Raw genomic sequence first — 25,206 nt, forward strand, 5'->3', positions numbered from 1 at the left:
TCAAGAGCCGTGACTGAGGACTCTGGGTCCCGCAACTAAAATTTCCGCACCTGCATCAGCGTGAGCGGCTCCGCCATCACGTAGACCAGGAGCAGTTTTGTTTTCCCCTTCGGGTGCCTCAGCAGTTGGCGCGTCATCACGTTCCAGATCATCGTCTGCTAAATGCATGGCCGCTGACTCCTCGCTTCTCCGTCCACCTTAATATTGTTCGGCACATGAATGCTCAGGAATGCACGCTGCGCCCTGATTCCTTACCTTCTTTACTGCGAAAGTGCAACTGTACGAGTCGCTCGGATCGTGTGCGTGAGACCTCTGCAGGTGCCGCATTTACGGAATGCTCTCCAGCCGCAACTCCACCCTGCTCTCTTGCTCGTTCGCGTGGTGGTAGCTTGTCAGTGACCTGCACCTCGACGTGACGGGCTAGAGCGCCCGCGTCGTGGTACAGCAGCGGAGCGCCAGAGGCGTATACCGTAATACATATTGCACTGTACCAAGTGATTCGCATCCTTAGTATGCTGTCTTCAATGAGCTGCTGCTGCAAGTGTGTCAAAATGAGTTTCGCCCAATGGAGGTTTGGTCTGGCGTGGACACTGCAACAGCCAACGCAGGCCAGCTAGCCACTGCGACTGCAGCGGTGTACGAACACCGGCAGCTGTCGTGAGAGAGAGAAGCGATCGACGTGCTGCGGTTTCTCCTCCGGATGAGCATAATCTGCTTTGCCACTGATGAAGACGAGAGAGATGTTGAAAGCGAATGAAAAAAACGTTTCGCGCGATAAGCGCTATTCAACATAGCGTTATTGTGTTTTCAAATACACAACGTGTTTTCCGTGAATGACTCAGGAACCACGAAGAGCGAGTTGTTCCCTTGGAGTCAGCATGCCCTGCTCATCACGGAGCAACACATCTACAAGTTGGCAATAGGAAAGAGCGACTGCATCAAGTCCTGCATTTTCAATCCCGTGAGCGTTCGCCGCTGTCTTACGGCGTCCGGTTTTTAGTGATTGCTTCTGCCTCCTAACGCCCACTGCAAATTTCTCGTTAGCCACCTCCCGAGGAGTTACAAGCCAAACACTAAGCCGCATGAGGAGGGAGTCCAAGTTCTCGGCCGCACCTGAGGGTGCGCATAATTCACCCTGCCCCTTGCCTCACGGGCCACACACCGGCCCCAACTTCGGTAGTGCCGCGCTTGCGTGACAGCTGTTCCAGTGTCTTCCGTTTGACTGCGCAAGCCGAAGCAACTCAAACGCTTGATCGTTAAATTTCTGATACAATGCGCTGGGCGTACGGAACTGACAAGGCGCCCCGTACAGCACTGAAATGGCGGTCGCAGATGAGCGTCTCGTTGAGGAGATTACCTGATGCCTTCCTCACAAGAGTGCCCATAAAACCGCAGTATATTACGCAGCTTAGCGGCGCATCATGTCTTCGTCCGCCTCGGCATTGAATACCTGCTCGATTCTTCCTCTACGGAACTGAACACTTGAGTCAATGGCGTTCTTGGCTACGTTCAGCATCTGATGCGAGTCCAAGCCCGTCAGATGAAGCGCACGATACGCTCTCTCGCGAAGGTGGGGGAAGACGGTTGCCGCGACGACAGCCTCTTTCAAACCGGCTAGCGTTTTGGAGAATAATGCCATTGCATCAATCAAGTACAGGCCGCTGGTCTGAATCAGCTGGCCCATCGACATCAGCTTGCTCCCTTTTCTCTGGGTCGTAAAAACCTCTGCCACCGTCGAAAGAAGTCCTTTCATAAAGCGAAGAAGAAGCGAGAGCCGGGCATCCAGCATGTAATACGTCCCCAGAAAGTGCACCAGCTTTCTCCTGCGGTATGCAATATCTCTCGTATCCCAGACTTCTGTGGCAGGAATCGGGAAGTAGGCGATATACAAGCATCGCAGAGCGAGAACTCGACTGTCGAAGTACAGGTTGACGGCACGCTGTCGGAGGTGCCACAGGCTCCTAGCATGCTCAGCAGCAATGGGCATCGTCACCCTTTTGATCGCTGTTGCCAAGCGAGACATGGCTCCACGAATCATCAGCTGGCCTTGATACAGATTTGCAGCGAAGTTGTGGAATCCTGCTTCCAATTCGAGGATGACTTCCTCCGAGCCATATCGGCCTAAGTCGCCGTACAACAGGTTGAATGCCGGTCTTCTTTCATAGCTTGGGAGCCGCTGGCTTGCAGGTGCCATCGTGTCGCGGGTTATCGCGGGGAACTTGGCCGCGGATGCCGCGCCTTTTTTTTCATCGTTTAGTTCGATATCATCATCCCCATGTTTCCTTCGGAATAGCTTGTTTAGCACTGCGGGTACGCACGCAAATACAACACCACGCGACAATTCGTTTGCGCTGAAGTAGGCTATCTTAGTGTCTACTACCGCAGATGACGAGTGACACGAACAGTGACAGCTCCAGCGGTCTCTCTGCAACACATAACGGCCCCACGATTGATATGTAACCTAAAGAGCAATATGCATGTGTAGCACACCCGTGAAGCACGACCGCTAGGTCACATGGGGAAACGGCAGTTACAAGTGCTTGCCCGCGCCACCTCTGCGCTCGACCGAACTTCACAGAGTCAATCTGCTGTCAATCTCGCGCACTTACGGCCTTTGAATGCAGCTCTGATGCCTTTCGCGTCCGCTCGCTGAGGCGTTATTGCGAGAACGACGAGACTGAGCAGCACCAATATCCCCCAGTGGCGCGCCCTCATTGTGGCCTAGCGTGGTTAAGAGAAGCCGGAAATGTGTGTGCTTGTTCAGGCGAAACTGGCGCTGAATAGTCCTGGATAGGGTACAGGACACTCAGCGACTTGCCCTCGATGTTCCACGAGAGAATCGCCCACCTCCAGCCACTCGTCTCGAAATTTTTTTCCGACCGCCGAGCATCTAGGTGTCGCGGTGGGGGTACCGACCCGGTGCTGCATCACTGAGCCATCACGCCTGGTAGGAGCGTGGCGAGTAAGGAAAACAACGACGCGCACATAGAGGTACAGTGGAGAAGGAGACACCGAGATGCTCCGATTGCTGGGATATGGCGAAGGACAGAACCAGATGACTCCTCTCCCTGCTATGGGCTGCCCCTCGGCGGCCCGCACATTTTGTGCGGAAAGCGAGCAAGCTGAAACTTCAAAACGTGCAGGTGACAAGGTGGCAGGGAAAACTGCAGAAATCCTTCCCGCGATACGGCGGAACGGCCTTTCCGCCCGTTGAGGAGACGGGAGAGGGTTGAGGAGGAGGACCCGGGAGCAGCCGCTACCCGGGGTACCCAAACCCTGGAAAAGAGGGCCGTATCTCTTGAACTTTTACGCGATGCTAACTGACGAAAAATTTAGTTCTGCTGAGGTCGAATCTCATTCGCATGCGGCGCTGCTTGCGTTTTGCTTTTTCGGGCCGTGCCGCCTCGGTCCGTTGCGCCATGCGGAGAGGGACGCGGTCGCACGCCGGACTCCTCAATGCTCGCTCTCGACGTACATCTGCGTACCAGTTGCCGTGGCGCAGCAGCCCCCTCCCATTTGCTTTTGCCGACTGTCTCTCCTCGTAGCCAGATTGCAGGCGGACAGCTGAACTGCCGCGCCGCATGCGCGAGGGCAGCGGCTCGGCGCACTCTGTTCGAGTGACTTAGCGAGGCTCAACTCTTCGCGCGAAGGAAACTCTCGGATACTGCTTCTCTTTGGCCAGGCTCTTGCAGGTTAAAAGGTCGCATTAGCCCTTGAAGACTACGCCACGGGGATCAGAGTGGCGATGGGGAAGCTCATTGCTTGCAGGATCCCCCCAGCCCACACGCGCCTCACCACAGCAAGCATCTCACAAAGCTCGCGTCTGGCCCGTAGGCGCGGGTTGTCTTCATTCGCACATGCACACACACGTTCATAGCTGCTCAGCAGGCAGACGCCTAGGCTCCGTGAGGCTTTTACACCTGAAAGCGAAAGAAGTCACATGGGATCCCAAACTCGTCTAGTTGAGTGCCGTCCGCAGCTTGGTAAAGCCTGTCCGATCGGGCTCAGCCGAGCACCGCTCCTGACCGCCTTGCAAACCAACTTTGCGCGAAGGGACCTCTCTTCTTTGGACCTCGCCGCACTGTTGTTTCGCGGCAGTGGCGGCAGTGGAGCTCTACCCCTCTTGATTGCAGGTTGAATGTTCTCTGTCGCTCACGTCGGGGGAAAAACTTGGCTTTCTCGTCCACTGCAGATGCGGCAGGCTGCCCGCGAGTCAGTGAGCGCCGCTGAGCGATGCTCCGCTTTGCGTGGGCACGCCTCAACTCTTGATGTTTTCTCTCGCTTGCGCTGCTCTTCTTAGATGCCATGGCTGGCGCCTTTGAGACGCCGCTCTGGCGGCGTGTGTCTACGCTGGGGCTTTCTAAGGGAAAAAACCATGCGCCTTGCCTCAACTCCCCGCCTGCGACCAGACTGCGACAATCGACTGTAGGGGCTGCTGCCACGGCAACGCTGCGACGCAGTTATTGTGGTGCACTGCTGAAGTTGCCGAAGTCTCGTCAGGCGCGTCAGTCCCCACTCTCAGCGCCATGCGCGACCTCCGTAGCAAATGGCCAGCAGCCTCCTCCCGTGAAGCATGCCGGTCTCATCACGGTGAAGAAGCGACGCGGGTCACCTTCCTCAAGCGTTCTCCTCAGCGGTGGCTCTGTGCTGCGCACGCGGCCGCGCAAGCTTACGCCTTTTAAGCGGCTCTCGGCGTTGTCTGGCGAGCCTGCTGCGGACTTCTCTCCTGAGTCGTCAGCGGCTGCGCGCGATTCCCGTCCTCTGGCGGCAGAAGCAGGCGCCCAGCCGGTGAACAGACACTCGTTCACCTGCATGACAACCGCATGCCGTTTCGCCTCAACAGTTGCGTCTGCGCCTTCGCCGTGTCTCCCTGGGCGGAAACTGGTGAGTGCCCGGGACGACCGGCTGCAGCACATGAGCGAAAACGAGCTTCTTCGCGTGCTCAAGAGTCTGAGCGCCTCGCCGTCACGGCCGCAGCATACCAAGTTTACCAAACGCCACCACCCAGCGACAGACATTCACGCGCCTTCTAGTTTTTCAGCGCGGCCTGATCTGCGGACTGCTTCAACGTCCCTGCTGAGGTCAGTCCTGCACCATCTCGAGCACTCTCCCCACGTCTTCTTCTCCATCCTCCATCTCTACGCAGCGTCGTCGCTCCCGCCCTTGGAGCTGCTGGCTGCGCTGCCCGCCGTCTTTGCCAAAGACCCTCGGCGGCTTCAGTCTCTCTCAGCTAAGGAGCTGGCGCTGTCTCTCCACGCCATCTCGCGCCTCTGGCTCTCGGCAGGATGGAGGCCGCAGGGCGCCGGCAGCGATCTTGGTTCGACTTCCGAAAAAAATGAGGTGGGAAAGGTCGCCCTTCAGACAATAAAGGGAATACGGCAGCCTCAACGCGAAGGGGAGAGTCTCGCGTTCGCGGCTCAGCGGAGGGACGCGGGCGACACACCAGAGCGAGGCGATGCTTCTTCGCCTTTGGCGCCTGGACAACCACCCGCCTGGAAGAATGTAGAAAGGTCCCAGACGGACCCGCGTGCTGCCTCAAAGCTCGGCGGCGTGCACGATGTCCTCTCGCTGGGGCCTGAGGCACCCTGGGCGGCGACTTTCAGAGCCTTTGAAGACGCGTGCTCGGCCTGTCTCCTGAGGCAACTCCGCTACTCACGTAACGACCTGGTCACCTGGAGCGGACAGACTCCAATCCAGCCGCACTCGAGTGCCCGCCAAAGGCTCAGACCATACCCCAGCGCGCCGCGGGAGGAGCCACCTCAGGCAGCTCGTGTGAGGCCTGCCACAGAGGGCGGCATACCGATGCATTCAGCCCCCGCGTCTGCGTCGCCGAGTTTGGTTCGCTTGAAAGAGAGCGAGGCATTCTTCGCGGCGCGCCTCGCGGCTGCGCAGCTGGAGCAGGGGGGGCAGCAAGCGGCTACGAGGCTGTCCACGGCAGAAGAGCAGAAACGCTGAAGAGCTTGCGTGAGTCTGGAACACATCCGCTTGATGGATCGCGTCCTGGAGACGGCCCTGGCCATAGACTGAACACGGTCACGGCGCCGCCGCATCTGCTTCTGCCTCAGGACCTTTCCATGGTTATCTCCTCTCTGCTGTCTCTAGGGGTGCGGCCGTCGCCGCCTTTTCTCGCCGCCGCCTGCTGCTACGTCTCGGTGTACACTTCGCATTTGCCGCCTCAGGCGCTCGTGCTGATCGCCTATAACATCTCCCGTGTTCTCTCCGCGGCTCCAACTCGTCGCGCGTTCGCGCCTCTGGTGCATGCGGAATCGGCGTCGCCTGAGGAAGAGGAGCTCGCCAGTGATGCTGGCGTCTTCCGCCTTCTGCTCACGCCGTCAATATCGCTTTCCTATGGCTACTCTGGGCCGTCTGCGCGCGCGACGCCGGACGTGGGTACGTCGTTTTCTCACCGCTGCCCACCGGCGAGTTCATCGACCAGCGGTGCCTCTGGCTCCTCTCTCTCGCGTGTGCCTCGCGCGCCGTCTTCTCTCGCTCCCTCCTCAGCCATGTCTCCTCCACCTGACGACCCCCGAGAGATCCGCTTCGTCTCGCCGCTGCAGCTTCTTGTCGCCGCGCTGATCAGCGGCATGGAGGCGAAGAGCGCCAGACTCAAAGCGGTTGACTGGTGCTGCGGGCTCCAGGCGCTGGAAAGCCTGCTCCCGTTGGCATCTGCCCCCGCCAGCGCACAAGGCGCGCTTCGTGCGTCCTGGCCTCCTGTGCGAACCACGCCTAGCGGCGCAGGACATCCTGGGCATGCGCCGCGCAGCGCCGCCGCCTTGGAGGGTGATGCCGCGGCCGGTGGGACCGGTGGTGCCTCCGCGCTCGAGCGTTCGTGGAGCTCCTCGTCTCCCTGCGGGTCTCACAGCGCCTCGCTCTCAACGGCTTCTTGTCCGCCGCCCGCGGCGACGGCGTCCAGAGAAGATGTTTGGCCTGGCAGTCGCTCCTTCGGCGTTTCGCCTGTGAGCTGGGATCTCCTCTGGACTGCGTCGGACTTGGCCGCTGGCGAGGCGGCGCTGCGCGGCGGGCTTGCGCCTTTGCTGGTGGAGTCGAGTGAGGAGTCGTCGTCAGAGCGGCTTCTGCGCGCTCTGCAGTCGCTACTGACGCTGCTCCCGCCCCAGGTCCACGGCCTGCCTGCGAACTCCCTCTCGAACACAGCTTTGGCTGTCGCGAGACTCCACAGAACCTGCGCCAGTCTGCTTGGCGCTCATCCCTTCAGACGCCCCCCCTCCTCCATGGACGTGTTGGAGGGCGGAACTGCTGACATGCCGCGGCGCTCAACAGATGGCCACGACAGAGTCTGTGGGAGCTTGAACGACAGACCAGGTCACGGGACATGCGAAAGCGCTTGCGATGGCGGCCTTCGAGTTTCCGTCTCTGCAACATTATCCGCTGTGTATTCACAGCTGTGCCGGCGGACTCTCCAGGCGTGCCGGGAGAGGCGCGGCCTGCCGCCAGTCTCCTGTGTGATTCTTCTCTCTTCCCTCGCAGACGGGTTGCGCACACTTCAGAATGCTCCGTCGTCGATTTCGCTCGCCACGGCGACGTCGGCCGTTCACCCGCTCTCCCTCGACGCGGCGTCTCCTTCCCATTCTTTCCCCAGGGGGTTGCCCGAGGCGTCTTCCGCAGCTTCCACAGCAGAGAGCGGCCTCGAGGAGGAAGTGCTGGCTGTGTTCACCGCTGCTGCGCCTCACCTCCTTTCGCCGGCTGGAGTATCCGCGGCGACGCCCTCGTCTCCCCCCGGTTTCGCTTCGTCCGCCCCAACGAGCACAGGGGCTGCGCTACCGCGGGCGATTCTGCCTCGCGGCGGCTGCCACGCTGCGGCTGACGAGGACGCTTCCACGCCTCGGGGTCAGTCGCTCCGGCTCGCATGGGATCCGAAGCCGCGTGACCTCGTCGACCTCGTGGGCGCGCTGTCCTTCATGCTGCTTCGGCGGCGCGCAGGGAGACAAGCAGTTGGCGAGCAGGATCTCTGCAGCCTGGGGGCCTCGGGCGTGCTGCCTCCGAGCCCCTCACAGGTAAGACTTCTTCTGCGGAAGAGGTCGCACGTCGTCGCTGTTCGTTTTTCGCGTCGGGCGGGTTCCTGCGTATCGCAGGGGTATGTTGCGCCTGCGTTGCGTTTACCTCGTTTTCCTCCCGAAGATGTCTCTGGCACGGTCTCTGTGTGTGCCTGTAGGCCGCCAGCAGCTTGCGGGATCTGCAGCGCCTGCTGTCAGCTTGCACGACCCATGTCCTGGAGGCTTTGCCCAGCGCGCCTCCGCGCGCGCCGTCTTCCTCTCCCTGTGGATTCGTAGGTCGGCCCTCGAGCGAGTCTTTTGGGCGACAGCAGCGGCCTTTCCTGTCGGCTCGAGACTTGTCGACGATCGCCCTGCATCTCAGGCGGTGCGGCGCCCTCGCCCCCGAGCTCTTCCGGGGCTTCTCACGATTCCTCGCTGATCGAAGCGGGCACCGCCTCTTGTCTGGCACGGACTTCTGTTGCTTCCTCCACGCGCTGGTGTGTCTGGAGCTGCCCGCGGCGCCGCCCGCTCGAGAGCGCGAGCCGGAGGTGGCGCGTGAGACGCTAGGAGAAGCCAGAGGCGTGCGTGCGCTTTCCTCTGGCACGCAGCTCGCGCCGCCGAGTGGGCAGAGCAAGGCTGAAGGAGCTCCGAGTCCTGCGCAGGCGGAGAGGAGCAAGGCAGACGCTGCGTTGACGCGAGAGGCTGCGCGGGTCTCAGTCCACCTGCTCGACGGGGCTCTGCCAGCCACGATTGCGAGCTTCGACTCGCGCGCCCTCTCCAGTTTCGCTCTGTGGCTCGGCCAGCACTTTCAGCTCCTGCAGCTGTACGACCTGACTGCTCCGCCTGCGCCCGTCTCTCTGGGCAGCCCGCGGAAAGCTCCCGCCTCTGGGTTCGCTGAGCCGAGCAGGGCGGCCGCGCCGGCCTCGGCTGCGTCCTCCTTTGCCGTGGCAGAGACGAGTGGACTCGCCAGCGTCGCCCACCGGTCCTCGCCGCCTACGCTCTCGCTACTCGCGACTCGAGGGCAGCTGGAGCGATCGGCGGATCTTCTCTTGAGGGAGGTCGGTCGACGATGCGCCTCGTCGCCTCACCTCCTCCGCGACTCGCCTCGGCATCTGGCCCCCTCTGAGCACTCACAATCGTTTGATTTGTTTCGCTCCATTGTCGATCCACAGTCTGGGTCGACGACCGCGTCTACGCCGCCGCTCTTCCAGGACGGGCGCTCCTACACTGCGTTGCTTTGTGGGATTTGCAAACTGCCTCGGAGCATCATCACTTCGTCTCTTTGCTTGCCGGTCGCTACCGCTCCACGGAGTGGCGAGGCGCCAAGCGAATCCTCCGCAGCCGCGGACGCGTCTTCGCACGCTGATCCTGCAGCCGCAAGCTCCTCCCCTTGGAGGAGTCGTTCTTCGTCGTTCTCCGCTGCGCCGCCTGTCGAAGCAGCCGCGGGGAGCTGGAATTTGACTCTCCAGCCTGTCCAGACGGGCAATGCACGCACAGCCGACACCAGTGGCGAACCCCGTCTCTCTTCTGCTGTCCCGCCGCATGGGGACTGGCCTGACGTTTTGCGTATTCTGCTAGATCCGAGTCGTGTCAAAGCCTTCTTGTCTTGTTCGCGGACAACAGATGCTGAGTTTGCGGATATCCTTTGGGCCATTCGCCATTTGCCGCTTCTGCCTGTCGCGAACGCGCCGTCTTCGCTGCTGCTGCCCTCTACGCCGTCTCCGCCCTCTGTCCACGCTGTCTCACCTACTGCCTCCGCCGAAAAGGATTCGCTCTTTTTCGGGCTGCCTGAGCTCCGCCAGAACCTGGTCGACATTGCTCTACAGACTCTGGAGGGAGGCAAGGGCGCGACCGGCTGTTTGCCTCTGTCGTCCGCTTCTCGTCTGAATCTCCGTTCCTCGCCTTCTGCTCAGCCGTCTCAGGCGCTCCCTCCAGTGCCGCGGGAGGTTTCGGCCCGCATGGAGCGACTCCGCCAGGACCCAGAAATCCTTTCGCGGGTGTTCTTCTACCTCGTCTCGCTGGTGAGCGGCAAGCCTGCATGCCTGCCCCCGGCTCTGGCTGCGCGCCGCCGCGGCTGCTGTGGAGGCATCCGCGCGGATGAGTTTTAGTGGACAGGCTGTCAGAGTATGTAGCGGGCGCAACTATACCTGTTTGCATCTGCCTCAGAGCCCGAAGCGGCAGTCCGCGCGCCGCCTCGCAGGCAGATTGGCCGAGTGTTCTAAGGCGCTGCGTCTGGGCCGCAGTCCGAAAGGGCGTGGGTTCGAATCCGCTTGTGTCAAGCATGTCCTCCTTCCAAGAAGAAGGGAAAGGGTGTAGGTTAGAGCTCTTCTCACGCAGTGCGCCGCAAACACTGTTAAGGTTTGGGCCTCGTGTGCGGGAGAAGAAGATGCCTCAAGCGACCCACCTTGAGGTAATGCAGCTGCTGCTGGGGAGCCTCTGTGGCTGCATAGGCTGAAACGTCCAACAGTCCCCATGAATGCTGTCAAGTCGAACCCAGCGAGCAAGGACGCCGACGTCTGTGGCGCAGGAGAACAGCTCCAATGTGTGAAAGGCTCGTTACATCGCATCACCAACGGGTGATATTTTGATGAGCTCGGGACTCCTTTTTTCTCAGGGCGCAACATCAGCGAGCGTCTTGGGATTGTTTTACCCCGCTCTCCTCACTTGTCTGGCGTCGGTCTCTCGTACACAAGCTGTTGTCCCTGCCTCCCGAGGCTCGCAGCGGAACACGATCGACGCAACGCTTCTCTCGCCGGCGAGCCTGAAGCTGACAGCGTGTATCCTGTCGGCGCTGCGCGCCTTTCCGAGCTCCTCCCGTCTCCTGCGAGAGCAGAAAGTGGCCCTGTGCGCCGCAGCCTTGTCTTTCCTCACTGCGTCCTCTTCTAGCTTATCCGCTTCTCTCGCGAGGGCGTCCGCCAGGGTTCCTGGTGCCTCTCAAGGTCTTTCAGAGAGACCTGACAGCCCCCCCGCGGGCTTGCTGGGTTCTGCAGATTATGGGCAAATGGTTGAGGCGTCGCTCTCTGCGGCGGCGGAGCTTCGAGTCAACCAGCCAGGTGAGTGCTTCCTAGCTGCACGCCTTCCATTGTCGCAAACGAGAATGCATGCAGACGAGATGGCTGTGGCGTCGCCTCTCACTCTTAGACTCCTCAGGTGCTCAGAATCTCTCATGCCTCCTAGATGACGGCACTGTGGGCTTGCTACGTGCTTGGTATTGGTGTCTCGAGCCTGGCTCACGGAGTTAGCAGGTGTTTGCGACTCGCATTATTTTCTCACACGCAGTATCGGCACTTCGCGCTCACGTTGTGCTCTCCTCTGATGTCGCAGCGGAGGCGATCCACGCTCTCAGCGAGTCGTTTTTGGCTTGGGCTCTGACGCAAGCTTCCTCGAGGCCCCTAGGGACTTCGCAGGAGCGAGGGACAGAGGAACGAGGTGCCGCTGTAGCGCCGTGGGCTCCGGTACGTCTTGGCAGTCATCGTGCATGCGGCTGGTGCCGGCGGCAGGTATCTTAAGTCGTCTTTTGATCGCGTACCCGCAGCTGCCCCCGATTCAGTGGAGGCGTTCGCGTGACTCACCTGTCCACGCTGCAGGGCGACGCGTGGCGCATACCCTCTGAGGAGAGACAGTGCAGTGAAGAATTTGGCAGTCTCGCCCAGCACCACCGGGTTTCCTTAAAGGCCAGCGCGCCTCGTCCAAGAGGGTCGTTCAAGTTTCCTTGCGAACTCACACGTTTTGTGCGTTTCGGTGTGTGTCTGTGTGTGCCTTCTTGCTTGTTGCAGCTGGCGGTTCGCTGCGCAGTGGCACTTCGTTCCCTCGACTTCCCCTCCGCTTCGTTCCTCCTGCGCCTTCTGCCGCCTCTTGTGGACTCGCTTTCGGCTCCCCTGGGGGCCGTTTCCGAAGGCTCAAAGCGGCGTCAGGCAGCCCTGAGAGACCGAGTCTCGCAGGCAGCCTGCGCGGGCTTCGCGCCTGCGCGACAGCTAGGTACCGGGCTTCTTCACTCTCCCGAGTCTTCGGCGGCTCTATCACGCGCAGCGGCTTTCTCCCAGCTGTCGCAGCTGCTTCTCTGCGTGGTGTGTGCGGCGGGGAGTCATGTGCAGCGCGAGGCAGAGCGGCGAGAGAAGCGCCAGAGGGGAGAGGGCGGGCAAGAAAACGCAGAGCGCAGCCCGTACGGCTGCCGAGACTCCAGTCTCGTCCGGGAGCTCTACTTCGGGAAAGCGACTCGCGAACTGCTTCGCACGCTTCTGATCCTCTACCGAAGTCCCCAAGGCGCCCACGCAAGTGAAAGTCAACGACGACTCGACTTCCTCTCCATCCTCCACATCCTCAAAGATGCCCTGTTACTCGCCCTTCCTCTCGAAGCTGGACCTCGTAAGTGGCAGGACTCCGAGGATGATGTGAGAGCAGACCACAACTGAGACAGAGTTCCTTCGATATACGTTTATGTATATCTCGCAATGTATATGTATATGCATTATTCCCTCGAGTGTTCATAAAAGGTTCAGGAATTAACACGACTTTGGTCCTGGCTCCGGAAAAACGCTGGCAAGTAAGCTAGTTAAGGGGATATCCCTCGGGCTTGTGCACGTTTACATGGACGCATGCTCATCGGATCCTAATAGCAGGGTAAGCAGACGCCTGCGTGCGACTCCGCCTCTTCTTTTCACTCCGCTGCGAATTCAACGCGACGAAGCGAAACCTCAAGAAGCTGCATGCGCAGAACAACCCGACAAGCGAGCAGGCGAGGCACAGACTCTGAAATCACATGTGCACGAAATGTGTCTCTGTCCAGCGACCTGTCCTCTTCACCGTGGGAAGGAAGTACTCCGGTAGGAAGGCATCGGCCTGTGCGCGTTTGTGCGGGGTGTTCAGTGCGGCTGATGCATGCCCTCAGCACGGAGGTTGCCAGCGGCGGCGGCAGGTGAGTGTGGAATCAGCAGGGCCCCAGACAAGAGGAGAGGAGAGTCCCAGATTGACACTAGTTCATCGGATGATTTAGCGCACCCGGAGCACGGCTCCGCTGGAGCAGCGCGACGGGAGCTGCCGTGTGCAGCTCGGGGGCGTCTAATGTCAGTCTGTCGTGAGGGAGGCTCGGTGATGAGTTCCTCGTGGGCGACTCGGCAGAAGGCCACGATCGGTTTCCAGGCAACCTTCTTTGTTCGCTGCGTGGATCTCATTTGTGACTCTCCTCAGCCTGGACCCGTCACTTCGCGAGGCATTGCCAAGCGCCGCAGGACGCAGCGCACGAGAGGACGGGGAACGAGCGAGCGCCTCACAAGACGAGAAAGTTGCGTATGCGGAGCTATGGGACTTAGAGGCCTGTACGGCGGGAAGCAGCGCGGAGAGGCCCGAGAGCAGCGTGCTTCACAAGGAAGTCCTGACGGTCACGCAGCGGCTTCTGCACCACGGGCAGTTGCCTCTCGAAGCGGGCACCAAGGGGACGTCGTTTCGTAGGGCAGACGGAGAGCGTTCAAGCGGCGTCCACTCAATTCAGTGGAGCTTGGAGAACGCCCAGAGGCCACAGGATGGAGACTGCGACGCCGACTGGAAAATCGTCTCCGAACACCGGCTCGGGCGGCTCTACTACCTAGACATCCTCATCAGTCGACGCACCGGCGTGTGAAGCGGCACCGCGAAGGGAAAAGACTCGCACACTCGTATCGGCTTTCTGCCTTTTAAGGTGATTCAAGCGCGATGAAGAGAGTGGATAGGCTTTCAGATCCTGGCGCTGTCCAGGACGCTGCTTCTGTGTCTCGTTCTTCGTTGACGTACCTACTGTGCGCGTGGAGGGCGCTACAAAAGAAGCGAAGGAACGAGGCACTTCGCCGTCTGCATTCCCCGCCGTCAGCCATGTTCAGCCAGATGGGAGCCCGCCGCACTACGGTCGATTCTGAACTCAAACGACCGACAACTGTCCGTGCCGCACGAGCGGCCCGAGCGGCCAGTTTTTCCGAAACAAAAGAATCCGCCACCCACCCACCCGTGCACGCTGTGGCTCAGTGCCTGCCTACGACTGCATTCTGACACCCAATTTTCGAAAGCTGGCGAGAGACGCACTACGAGACTACGCGTCCAGCTGCCTGTGTGCGTAGGTCCTACATCCTCGTAGGGCTCTGCGAAGCAAACTGCGCCGACCCTCGAACGGCCAAACTGCGACGCGTGCCTTCGCTGGGGAAGATGAGTGGAACGAGAAGTGCCCGCGAGGTGTTTCTTGCAGAGGTTGACGCACCGACAGTCTTTTCAACAGTCGTCACCTCCTGGTTCGGAGTGGAATCACATGCATTCCCACGCTAAAAACCTATAATGCACTTCACGTGATGGTCATGAAAGCACGCGAACATGTCTGCCAACCGAAATCCGTCCCCACAGCCCTTCCCGGCCCCGCTTCGCGCTGCCTGCCTTCCACGCGCCCGTGGAGTTCCCGCAGAGGCACTTTCGCTTTGAATTACACACGGGGTAGTTTCCTCTGCAACACAAAGAGGAGACTTGATGGGCACTTTGTCAACCCCACGGCGCGACCGAGCGTGCCTGATTTTGCAGTACGATGGAAGAAATTGAGCGAACGGTCTTCTGTCTCACAGACGCAGTCATTAGGGCGCATCAGGTTGACTCGGACGACACCTCCTTCTTTTCATCTCCTTCGGCCGCCGCTGGTGCCGGTTGACTTTTCCACGTGAGCATCTGCGTGGCTAGTTGCGCAGCGCTGCCTTTGAGCTTCTGTTGATTTCGCGCAACGACCTCGAGGATATGTTTTCGTTTCTTCGTCGTCTCCTCTCGAGTGCAGAGTTCTTCCCAGACGTTGTACAGCGCAGAGACGCAGCGCAGCGTGAGCGCTTCTTCCTTCTCCGTTGCGGCGTCGAGGACAGTCTCGATGTTGCCGAAGAAGCTGTAGTCAGGCAGGTACGTGGCGACTTTCTCGTTCGCCAGGAGCATCGCCAGTGCCGAGATCGCAGCATTCTGCGCCCTCGGGTTATTGGTCTCTCGCGTGAAAGCCAGCATGAGCTTCACGTCCTGAACTTCCTGTTTCTTCTCCGCAAACCTCTCCATTTTGTTGCCGATCTCTTCCTGCACTGCGGGCGAGGCAGACAAGTTGCACCAGCCCTCCAGTCCCGCGGCGCGCAGCAGGTCATTTTCGCTGAAGAGCAAGTCTTCGAAGCCCGCCCACGCGTCGCCCAGCCAGGCGCGCGTGCGGACTTCTTCGTTCAGAGAGCTTAGGTTGATGAGTGCGATAGCGCCCTCATACTGGAGCAACTCGTGGCTGTCTTTGAGCAGCGGCGTCAAGCAGGGGACGAGATCGAGGACTTCGCGGTAGGAAAACAGCGACGGATTACTTGTGATGCAGAGCTGAGCCGCAGCTTGGCGCGCGTTCCGCTGGTCGTCTGGATAGTCTTCGAGACGAGACGCAGCTGTCAAGAGCGCCCGGATGCCGCCCTCGCGCACGATCTGCCCGCGGTGACTCGGCTCCGCACAGAGGAACTTCAAAGCCTGAGCCGCGGCGCAAAGGACATTTGCAGATGGCGAAGGAATCGAGCAGACGCTCTTCACGATAACGCTGACCACGTTCAGATCCATCAGAGTCTCCCTCAGCTGAGCAGCGAGCGCCTTGTCGCCGAGGTCGACTTCGCCGTTGGCCGCGGGCTTCGCCCCAGGCGGCAGTTTCTTGAACAGTTCCTCCAGCTGCTCGAGCTGTTCATCGTCGATGTCCGCCAGCGGGCTGCCCATGTCGCACTTCTTTCTTCGTTGGCGCTCCTTGTCTTCGCGCGACCGCATGATGTTGCACAGACTCTGAAGCAGCAGGTACCGCGCCAAGCTGCTGTGAGACCGCGCCTTCGGGCGTCCGTCTGAGCTCCTTTTCCCGCCGCCAGCGTTCGCGACCTGAAGCAGCGTGCGAAGCAACCTCGTGCCCTTCTTGTCGTCGCTCGCCAGGAGCTTCTTGAAGTCCGCGTGGAGGCTGAGGAAGAAGAAAATCTCCAGGAGAGAGCGAAAGGTCTCTTCGCCGACGACGATGCTCCCGTCCCTCGCCGAGACCGCTGTCTGCTTCCGCGCGGCATCCTCGCGGAGCTGGTGGCGGCCGTCGCCCCCCGCGACGCGGATCTCCGTCAACAGTTGCTCAAGAACCTGGTAGAAATCAATCGAGTCGAAGACCTGAATCCTCACGTCTTCATCGTGCACGGAGAGACGCGCGAGTGCCGCAGCCACGCGCGCCCGCATCCAGCACCCCAATCGCGAGTCGCCGGCCTCTTCGCTGCAGACCTGGGCTAAAATGGGGACGGCGTTCGAGTCGAGGAGATTCGTCCGCAACTCCGGGAAGTCCATGCACGCGAGAAGCACCTCCAGCGCGGCTTCCTGCTGCCGCCTCTGCGCACGCGAGCCGCAGGCGCCGCCTGCCGCGGCCGCCAGGAGATACGTCAGAATCGACGACGCGGAGAGGAGGTAGGTGCGGGCGACGTCGCGCGCCGCGGTCAGCACCAGACGCAAGCCCTTCAGGCCGACAGTGAGGGTGATGAGGCTCTCCTCAGGGTCATCTGACGGCCTGAAATAGGGCGCCAGAAGCTGGTCAACCAGCCGGTTCATGTCGGGCGGGTCCTCTTTTCCGCGGCACTTGTCTGCCAGCAGGGCAATCAAGGTGATGATCAAGTAGTCCGCCTGACCCTCCAGCTGGCCTGCGCTCTCGACGCGATCGGATGCGGCGGCGCCGTGGTCTCCGGCGCTGGCGGAGACCAGGTCGCGACGCGAGCTCCCTCCCGCCAGCTCATGCTCGGCTTCCGCAACGATTTGAAGCGCGTCTTCGAGACACTTCTCCAAGACTTGCCGCAGTTGAAGCGCCTGCGCTCGCCCGCCGAGGCGGCGCCTGGCGTCCGCCACCCCAACGAGGGCCGCCACGCCGGCGCGCTGGACTTCTGCACTGCCGCTGCACTCCATGCCCGCCGCGCAGGCCTCCAGAAAGGAGGTGTCGTCCTCGAACTTCGCCGCATGCAGTTCAGCGACGCAGCCCATCGTGCGAAGCATCCTGTCGCACGCTTCCCCGCGCCAAACCGCGCGGCGCTTTCCAGCCTCGACATCTGTCCCCACCGCCGCGCCAGCGGCCGCAGGCCCCATCTGCGGCGGCGCCACGCCAGCTCGCAGCAGCTGGCGGGCGCGGACGAGGAAGTCGTTGCTAGACCAGAATCCAGCGAGTGCCTGGCGGGACTCGAGGATGGGCGCTTCGACCTCGAGAGGAGCGTTCAGCTCCTCAACGGATGCAGGCGCACTCTTGCTGGAGCCGTCTTCATCGTCGTCGGCGGCCCTGTGGTGCTTCTGAACGACGGAGAGCAGCAACTCCCAGCACGCCGCCTCGACGCTGATGGGGAGGGAGGAGGCGTCTTGGCTGCCGGCCTTCGTGTCAGACGCGGCCGCCGCTTCCGCTCTGGCCTCCGCCTCCGCAGAGCTCGCAGGCGCGCTCTCGAGCTCTCGCTCCATCTGCGTCTTCAAAGCCGCGGCGATGCGCTTGAGGCTGCCATCGCGCTGGAACTGGCGTTGCAGTTTCCTTTCTTGCACGAAGGCACCCAGCTGCCTGAGCGACGAGACGCGTTCGCCGACGGAGAGGCCAGCGTCGAGACCCGACGCGATGAGGTTCTCTGGAAGGTGCTGCTGCACCCGCGCATCCTCTTCTTCCATCACTTTGTCGCGAACGCTCGCCAGCATCTCGCGCGCCTCTTTATTCGCTGGCTGGAGGCGGAGACACGTCTGCAGGTCTTCAACACAGGCTTTCAGATTGCCTGTAGCCTGCCGCGCGCAGGCGCGTCTGTAGTAACCCTTCACATAGGATGGGAGCAGGGCAACGGCATCTGTGCAGTCTGCCTCAGCGGCTGCGAACTGATTCGTACGCTGGTAGCACAAGGCACGGTTGCAGAGTGTTTGGGCAGCCACCTCCGCCACGCGCTTTGAATCGGACGCCGCAGTCTGTGGTGCAGCCTTGTCTACTGCCTGAGGAGAGGAAGATGCGTCCTTCGCGGCAGGTTCGCCTGTCACCGCCCGGGCTTCCGCGAGGCAGCGAGAATACGCGTCGATTGCTGCCTCGTACTTGCCTCCCTTGAACTGTGCGTTCCCCTCCTCTTTCAGCGCCTCCAGGCGAGCCAATGTATCATTTGGAGAGACGGCCTCCATTTTCTGGCGATGCCGAAGATATCAACTGCAGCGTAGACTGAGTGATTCGTTGGCTACCTGATTCGCAGGGATGATAGTCTGAACCGCGGCACACGCGGGACAGTCGTTCGAATGCCTTTCTGGTGTCAGGTCCAGCTGGTGGGGTTCGCGAAAAGTACGATTAGAACGTGTCTCTTGCGAAAGTGCCGCTTGACGTCCAAAAGTGACACCTCAAGGTGGGGAATTCCCTTGGCCCGCAGTCGCAGAAGGTGCCAGAGAAAATGGCGCACTGACCGGGCAGAGGTGACGGAGACCGGTAGGACTCACAGTGGATCGCTGCTGCACTTGGTAAAAGAGCCTCGTTGGGATGCAAAGGGACTGGCAGTCGCAGCTGGCAAGGTGACACTTTGCAATGACACACACCCGCCAGAGACAGACCCCAGGTTGTCAGGGAGTGGCTTGGCGACGAGGCGAAAAGAAAATCTGTCTGTGTTGCGGTACTCCAGCGACAAAAAAGCTGTTGCGAAACGTAGGCGGGTAGTACCCGGGGAAACTAAAAACTCAAATCGAGCTGCGGGCGGCGCAGCATGCACATCCGAAACAGCAGCCCCGGCAGCTGAAGTAGTTGAACGGAAGAAGAAAACTAAAAACCTGTCGCGTAGGATGGGCGAACATATGCGAAAAGCAGCGCAGCCACCAAGAATAGAAGTTCAAAGAGGCAGAGGCAGGAAAGCCGGTAAAAAACGGGACGCCCGGGAACGTTGTCTTGGCCGTTACGCAGCCTGTGCATGTCTTCTCGCCTGGCGCGCGCCGGGTGACGTTCTGCAGCCGGCGGGACCTCCCCGAACAGTCCCGTTCGGTGGCTTTGCCTTGTCCGTTTCCCGAGGACCAGAAATTCGCGTAGAGTGAACAGTACGCCACAAGAGGACCTCTCTTCTGCAAGTGAGAAGTCCCTTCTCTCGAACGAGCTGTACGCACTCGTCAAGACACAAGGTATTCGGCCATCCCCCCGAGAAGCGTCTGAGGGCTGAAACAGCAAGTAGCTTCGCAGTCATTAGCCTCCCGACAACGCACGAACAGTCGCCAACAGAGCTATACTCGGGGCGAACAGGAGCAAGACTGCAAAGCTACGGAAGCTAGGAACGCCGCACTGTTTTCCTCCCGCTGCCGTCGCAGATGGTTCATTCGGTGGGAAGGACTCGGAATTTCCTCAGCAGGCGCGCTGTGCACAATTCTCCCAGTGAGCTGTAACCTGCGAAGTTAGCGTATCGGCAAGCCATGATGTGTGCACATTCATGAATGCTGTCGAGCAGTTCACATCCGCGGGATGACTTCATATTCGGATGGGCGTGGCAACCAGCTCCGTTTTCGTGCCTACTGGGTGGCTGGTATAGAAACCGCCAAATGCCGTGAAACGACACACACTGAGTGTTCCGGCAGTTCACGACTCCAGCTCCCTCCGTCCGTGGGCATGGTGCCATCTATTTGGAGAATAGTTTAGGTTTTAGGTAGTAGAAATTTTGGGCAGTCCCATCGTCGGTACATTGTCTAGAATCTCAGCCGTCACGATCCCACTACACTGCAATAGGGAGGTCGAATATAGTCGCCTCTGCTTAAACGGTCTCGTCTTGTTACGACACAGGCGGGGGGGCCGCGTTCACACTCGAGAAAGCCTGTGCATTTCCTCACTAACCGGAATATCCTCGTATTCAGTCGTCCTCCCTGCCCGCGTTCCTCCAGCAGCCTCCCACGCAGCTCTCCCGTATGAAACCACCGCGGTTACTACATGATGCGTTGCGCTTTCCTCTTCAGGAAGAGAAGTCACGGCTGTTTTCCTGACTTGCTGATGGTTTGTCCGGTGACCGCCACCAGGGTGAGAGACTGGCGCCACACAGATGCCTGCACCGCTTAGTATCCCGTCCACGGAGAAAAGTTCAGCAAAGAAGTAAGACGCGATTGGCTCGTGCGAAGCCGAAATCTCGCCCCGTTGCCTTTGGAACCCAGATGCGCGTCAAAAAATATCCAGAGTCTGGCGACGACGTTCGGGCATGAGAGCAAACAACCGCAGCCCTCTTTGTAGCAGACGTTGGTCATCTCGGCAGGATGTGGTCGTGCTAGTGCTGTCGTTTCCCTCTAGATCTGGAGCTCACGCCGAGACTCGCGGCTCTGAAGTAGCTATACATGGACACAACAATCCCCAGAATGGACCATTTACACCGCGTTGACAGGGAAACTTCTCTACCCCGTTTACATGCATGTTGCCAGAACTGCTCAATTGTCCTTCACTCAGTGACTCATGCTCAGGCGGTGACCCCCGACCAACTGGGGTAGATCAGCGGCAAAAAAACGGACGACCGCCTGACCCTCTAGAGCAAGTTGGCTGTGCGGATGTACATGCGTTGGCCAGGTACTCGTTCCGCATCAGTTTTCCTCTGCTGCTAGTAAGGTCACTTGCTGGTGGGAATCTTGCGTGTGTCGCCAGTCCCGCGCAGCTTGTAAAAGGGGAGATGCCAGCCACGTAGAAGTTGAACCAAGTCGGTAGTACATCTCTATTGAATCTGGGATGGCGTACGCATCTTGCACCCCTCTGAAGAAGTGAGATTTGGTTCGTACGTATTCGACTCTGTAGTGTGTTCCGCTATACATTATTTGACTACCAGCACGTAAGCGAAGACCAGGACAGCGGCGGCTTGAGCTGTGAACGCGGAATAACGAGGGTGGCAACCGTACGCTTGATCGATTTATCTCTGGCAGAGCATCCTTCCAGTTGCGCTAAGGTTTCCCTCGCGAGTTACTTTCGCGCCTGCTTTAAAGTGAGCAGCCAGCCGGTCACTCCGGTGGCAGCCAGGACGGGACGAAGCCTCTGATTGAGGTTCGCGGGCGCAGACCACTGAGACGAAGAGCGTCGACGACAGGGGCCCTGCCCCTGTGAAATATCTTTGAAGTTATAGTCAGAGAGACAGAAAATGAACGCATTCGCTGGATGCTTTACCGTAGTTTGCCGTCCGCCCAGTGAAGTCGCACCGGGCGACATTGAACCGCATGCCCTCGATCACAGGATTCGGGCGGGCGCCGGTCTCCGCGCGGGAGAGGCGACTCAACGGGACGCGTAGATGTGCATGACCGCGTCCGGGGAAGGAGAAAAGATGCAACCGAGAGAATCATGGCGCCGTACTGCTCGAACTGTCCGTGAAAAGCTTGTGTCCTTGGCGTATGGAGACACGGCATCGCAACACGCAGACTGTTTTTCTCGCTCTGGCGGCTGGCACCCTGTCGTCATTCTCCTTTCGCCGTGTCGATTCGGGGTGGCGGCGGTATCGGTGTCTTAGACGCCGGCACGCATGTGTAGGATTTTACCGTATCGGCGTTCCGTTATCTTAGCGTTCGCATACCTTACCATGACCCCGTAACAGAGAATGTGACGCAGGAACCCATGGCAAGAGGCGTGACCGCGTATCCCCGGCGGGGAATCTCGATTTCGACGGCGTGCACCCTCTCGCGCGCCGTCTTGTGCCTCGTCTTCTGCTCGCTTGCGCCGTGAACTGTCGTTTGCTCTCCAAATTATGGCCGCTGGGCGTGCCTGGAATCTTGAGCTGGGTCGCATCTCCACCCTGTCTGGCGAACAGCCGCCGCGAGGCTACAGCTGCCTGAACCCAGAGTCGGTACCGGGGTGGCCGTCTCAACGCATTCCTGCGCTTTTTTGAGGGACTCCTTCCGCCAGCATGCGTCTGCAGGCTCTCGTGTGCCTGGGCGCCGCCTTGGCTGCATGCTCCACGTCAGTTGGACGCGCTGCGCCTCTGGGGCCCGAAGGTCTCCTCGGCGAACGGGGGGGAGCGCCCACAGCGACTGACTCGCCGACCCACGACGAAACACCTCTAGAAGCCGCGCAGCCCATCGCGTCTTCGTTTCGCAAAGCAAGGCGGAGCACGGAAAAGGCGGAAGCAGCGCCGCACACGCCTCTCTCCCTGGACGACGAGAGGGCGGAGGAGCGCGAGGCCTTAGCCGCCGACGCCGACAGCTATTCGCCGGCCTACCCCCTGCCGGATGTCGACAATGAACCGTTGCTCGAGGCGGGCCTTGGCGCCTCGCCGTCCATAGTCCACGACGACTTCGGGATGGAAGAAGATCCTGAATCTTCGGCGCACTCCATCTCCACGACCGTGGTTCCCCAGTCGCGCAGCGTCGTAAAATCGTAAGGCGACCCGCCGCGCAGCACATCTGAACGCCCAGGGTTCAGGCCTAGAGTGTACAGTCCGGCTGTCTCGCGACTGGAACGGAGCATTCCAGTTCTCGTTCTCGCCAGCGATAAGGGAAATCGGGGCTTGACCCTGTCTGCGTAGAAGCGGCCTAAACACTGGTGCCCGTCCAACCGAGAGATGATGCAGCACGCGTAGGCGCTGCTGTTGCCTATCAAGCGCGCCGGGTAGCCGCCCTGCCTAGCTCCTTGCGTCGTCGTTCGCGGTGCTCTGGTTTGCGAGAGATTGCATGCGGGAGTCTGTCGCTACACTCCGCCGGCCCAGCGTTACGCGGCACTCGCAGTTACTCGCCCCACCCGCCACCGCGCCACGCTACCCTCAGAGAGGCAGATCGTGTCTGCGCGATGCCGCTGACTCCAGGTTTGCGCGGACAGTCGCTTCTCCCTTTCTCGTCGCGTTCGGATCCTATATTGCGTCTAGAGGAGCTCCTCAAGTTGGCTGGGCGTTCGTCCGTAAGTGCGAGTAACCGATCTTGGGCGGGGGTGGGGGGGAAGGACAGGGACAAAGCTTCAGCGTCTACGTTTCGGCCAGCACAATCACATAAAACCAGCAGCGCTGCCGCCGTGGCGCTGTGGCGTAACTCCAACTACCTCGGTCCCGCGTACGTGTCGCTGCGCGTTCTTCCGTTCGTCCCCTAGGAGGGGGGGGATGGCGGGCGGGGTGGGGGAGGAGGGGGAAGTGAGGCTGTTTATCGTGGAGGAGGACGCGCGTTCGACAGAGTCGTTTCCCTTGCGTATGGTCTTGCTGCGTGTGCCTCAGGAGAAATGCTAACCGAGTAAGCTTGGATTTCTCGCAAGTAGTAACGCTGCATGCGCCGTAATTCTCTCTCACCAAGTGGTCGACAGGCCGGGGGGGGGGGGGGGGGGGAGAGGCAGGGAGGGAGGTTGACCGGGGTTGCGTATGGCCACGTCGCCCCCGAGCACTAGGCTCAGCTTTTTGCGGTGGTGCGGAGGTGTCGTGCTGCAGTTGTTTCATCTCTTCGTGATGGTGTAACGCTGCTGCATTTGGGAGTCCGGTCTGCAGAAGACATTTTCGATTGAGTGCGTGGGTGAAGTCAAAGGCCCCAGGAACGATGGAACGAGGCGAAGTCCTGTGGCTCGCTTGCGTTTGCCGTTGGATGCATCTCGCTGACTTTTTCTCTGGCTGTGCGCTTCGAGGCAGCCAGCTATTTGAGTGCTCACGAATTGTCTACGTGCGCCTGTATTTTACGCTTGTTTGTTGCACTAGTGTGGAAGGTCTCCATCCCGCGGGTTTGGCGAACGGCGGCAAAGAGGCGTCGGAGGAAGAAGCGAAAAACCAGGCTAAACGGAATCAGTCTTTCTACTGTGAGTCGCAGACGCGTCTCTGCTTCGGCGTTTTTAGGCCGGTGCATTTGTCAACCCGACTGCACCGGCCGGGGTAGCTGCCGAGGCGGTCGCCGACGCCCCTCGTTCGCACAGAGACCAGCTAGATCGGCTTCAATGAAATATGAGTTTCAGGCTGGAGTGTTTGTCAATCCGAGTGCGTCGGCAGAGGCGGTCGCCGGCGCCCTTTTGTTCACACAGAGGCTAGGTACGCGGGCTCGGAGAGATGTCTGAGTTCCCTGCCTTCTGTCCGGGTGCATCCCGTGTCGCTCTGTCCAGGGATGTCTCTCTGGAGGTGGTGGTGCTTCTACGTCGGACTTCCGGAGCTCGTGGAGCAGGATCATCAGGAAGTGGAGGCCCTCTTGCCGTCGGTCAAGAGCTCGTCGGAGCCGGTGATGAGGAATGTTCAGCGGGGGAGCGCGAAACTTGCAGAGGCGCTGGGGCTGCCCCCGTCTGAGCTCGCTCGCGGCTTCACGGTCAAGGTGTACCGCCTGAGCAAGCTGAAGCCCTGGATAGCGACGACGGAGATTTTCCTGCGGAAGCGGCTTCTGCCCGCGAACTACCCCTTTTTTGTCCCGCTGCTGGCGGCTCGGAGAGGCGCAGAAACGGGCACCACGTTCCAGTTTTTTCCGCTCAGCCGCGGCAGCCTGCGGCAGGTCGCGAGCGCGAGCCCCGAGAAGCTACACGCCCCCATGGCGATGGCGGAAATGGTCTGGGCCGTCGAGGCGCTGCACCGTCTCGGCTTGATTCATCGCGCCCTGTCGCTGGACGTCTTCTACGTGAGCCGCGATGGCCACATTCAACTAGGGGACTTCGAGAACGCGTGCGTGGACGGCGTCTACAGGCCGATCTCGGAGTTGCCGCCGGGTCTGCACGACGGATATCCTAGGCTTTTGCGCCGCTTCAACTTCGCAGTGCTCCAAACCAAGGCAGTAGATGTCTATTCGCTGGGCAAGATTTTCAAACTGCTCGCTGAGCTCACAGATCTCGCGGGCGTGGAGCGAATGCGCCTCGATCTCCTGGTCGAGCGGATGACGGCGAAGAACCCTGAACTGCGAATCACGATGCGGGAAGTCAGGAGAGACAAATTCTTCGAGGGCGTCGACTTTGTCGCAGTTCGCGGGCGGCTGAATCTGAAAGTCTACGGGCGCCACGCAGGCTTGCAGGGTCTAGTGGTAGCCTCAGCCAGCGATGGTGAACGCGTGAAGGAGACGGGCGACTCAGCTGCGGACGCTGAAAACGAGGATTCCGATTCCCTGTCGACGCCCAGCGGAGAACTTGACTCCGAGGCGAAGCACCCCCCCGAGGGTGAGATGCAAGACGAAGGCAGGCTGCCCAACTGATACAGGGGCCGCGACCGCGCCCTCCCTCGTGCGTGCACTCCCCGAAGCCCGCCTTTAAACAATGGAGCGCGAACAAGCTCCGTCAAACAGTGTTGCGGAAGGATGGTGCGAGGATCCTGCAGAAACTCAGGAGTCGCCCAGGCATAGCAGCGAC

At 60.3% G+C, this 25,206-nt stretch overlaps 5 protein-coding genes and 1 non-coding gene across 6 annotated transcripts; 4 read left to right on the top strand and 2 right to left on the bottom strand.

Annotated features, from left to right (window-relative positions):
• Positions 1 to 1,408: 1,408 nt before the first annotated feature.
• Positions 1,409 to 2,715, bottom strand: BESB_004120 (uncharacterized protein; the record flags this gene model as incomplete). The annotated part of the gene is made up of 2 exons (XM_029359167.1): positions 1,409 to 2,304; positions 2,610 to 2,715. The coding sequence occupies 2 exons, from the start codon at positions 2,713 to 2,715 to the stop codon at positions 1,409 to 1,411; spliced, it is 1,002 nt and encodes a 333-aa protein (XP_029222080.1).
• A 1,590-nt stretch (positions 2,716 to 4,305) lies between these two features.
• BESB_004130 (uncharacterized protein) lies at positions 4,306 to 5,955 on the top strand (the record flags this gene model as incomplete). Its single annotated transcript, XM_029359168.1, has 1 exon — positions 4,306 to 5,955. The coding sequence occupies one exon, from the start codon at positions 4,306 to 4,308 to the stop codon at positions 5,953 to 5,955; it is 1,650 nt and encodes a 549-aa protein (XP_029222081.1).
• Positions 5,956 to 6,074: 119 nt separating this feature from the next.
• On the top strand, positions 6,075 to 13,608 carry BESB_004140 (uncharacterized protein; the record flags this gene model as incomplete). Its single annotated transcript, XM_029359169.1, has 7 exons — positions 6,075 to 8,012; positions 8,171 to 10,012; positions 10,606 to 11,044; positions 11,316 to 11,446; positions 11,768 to 12,356; positions 12,858 to 12,906; positions 13,179 to 13,608. The coding sequence occupies 7 exons, from the start codon at positions 6,075 to 6,077 to the stop codon at positions 13,606 to 13,608; spliced, it is 5,418 nt and encodes a 1,805-aa protein (XP_029222082.1).
• Positions 10,191 to 10,269, top strand: BESB_011640. Its single transcript has one exon. It is a non-coding gene; the product is annotated as a tRNA-Pro (tRNA).
• A 977-nt stretch (positions 13,609 to 14,585) lies between the features above and the next one.
• On the bottom strand, positions 14,586 to 18,131 carry BESB_004150 (tetratricopeptide repeat-containing protein; the record flags this gene model as incomplete). The annotated part of the gene is made up of 1 exon (XM_029359170.1): positions 14,586 to 18,131. One exon carries the CDS (start codon positions 18,129 to 18,131, stop codon positions 14,586 to 14,588), a length of 3,546 nt encoding a protein of 1,181 aa, XP_029222083.1.
• Positions 18,132 to 21,832: 3,701 nt separating this feature from the next.
• Positions 21,833 to 25,052, top strand: BESB_004160 (rhoptry kinase family protein (incomplete catalytic triad); the record flags this gene model as incomplete). The annotated part of the gene is made up of 5 exons (XM_029359171.1): positions 21,833 to 22,302; positions 22,727 to 22,818; positions 23,126 to 23,141; positions 23,594 to 23,691; positions 23,989 to 25,052. 5 exons carry the CDS (start codon positions 21,833 to 21,835, stop codon positions 25,050 to 25,052), a joined length of 1,740 nt encoding a protein of 579 aa, XP_029222084.1.
• Positions 25,053 to 25,206: the final 154 nt, after the last annotated feature.

The sequence above is a fragment of the Besnoitia besnoiti genome, chromosome I (genome assembly GCF_002563875.1).
Source record: "Besnoitia besnoiti strain Bb-Ger1 chromosome I, whole genome shotgun sequence".
Classification (NCBI taxonomy): Eukaryota; Apicomplexa; class Conoidasida; order Eucoccidiorida; family Sarcocystidae; genus Besnoitia; species Besnoitia besnoiti.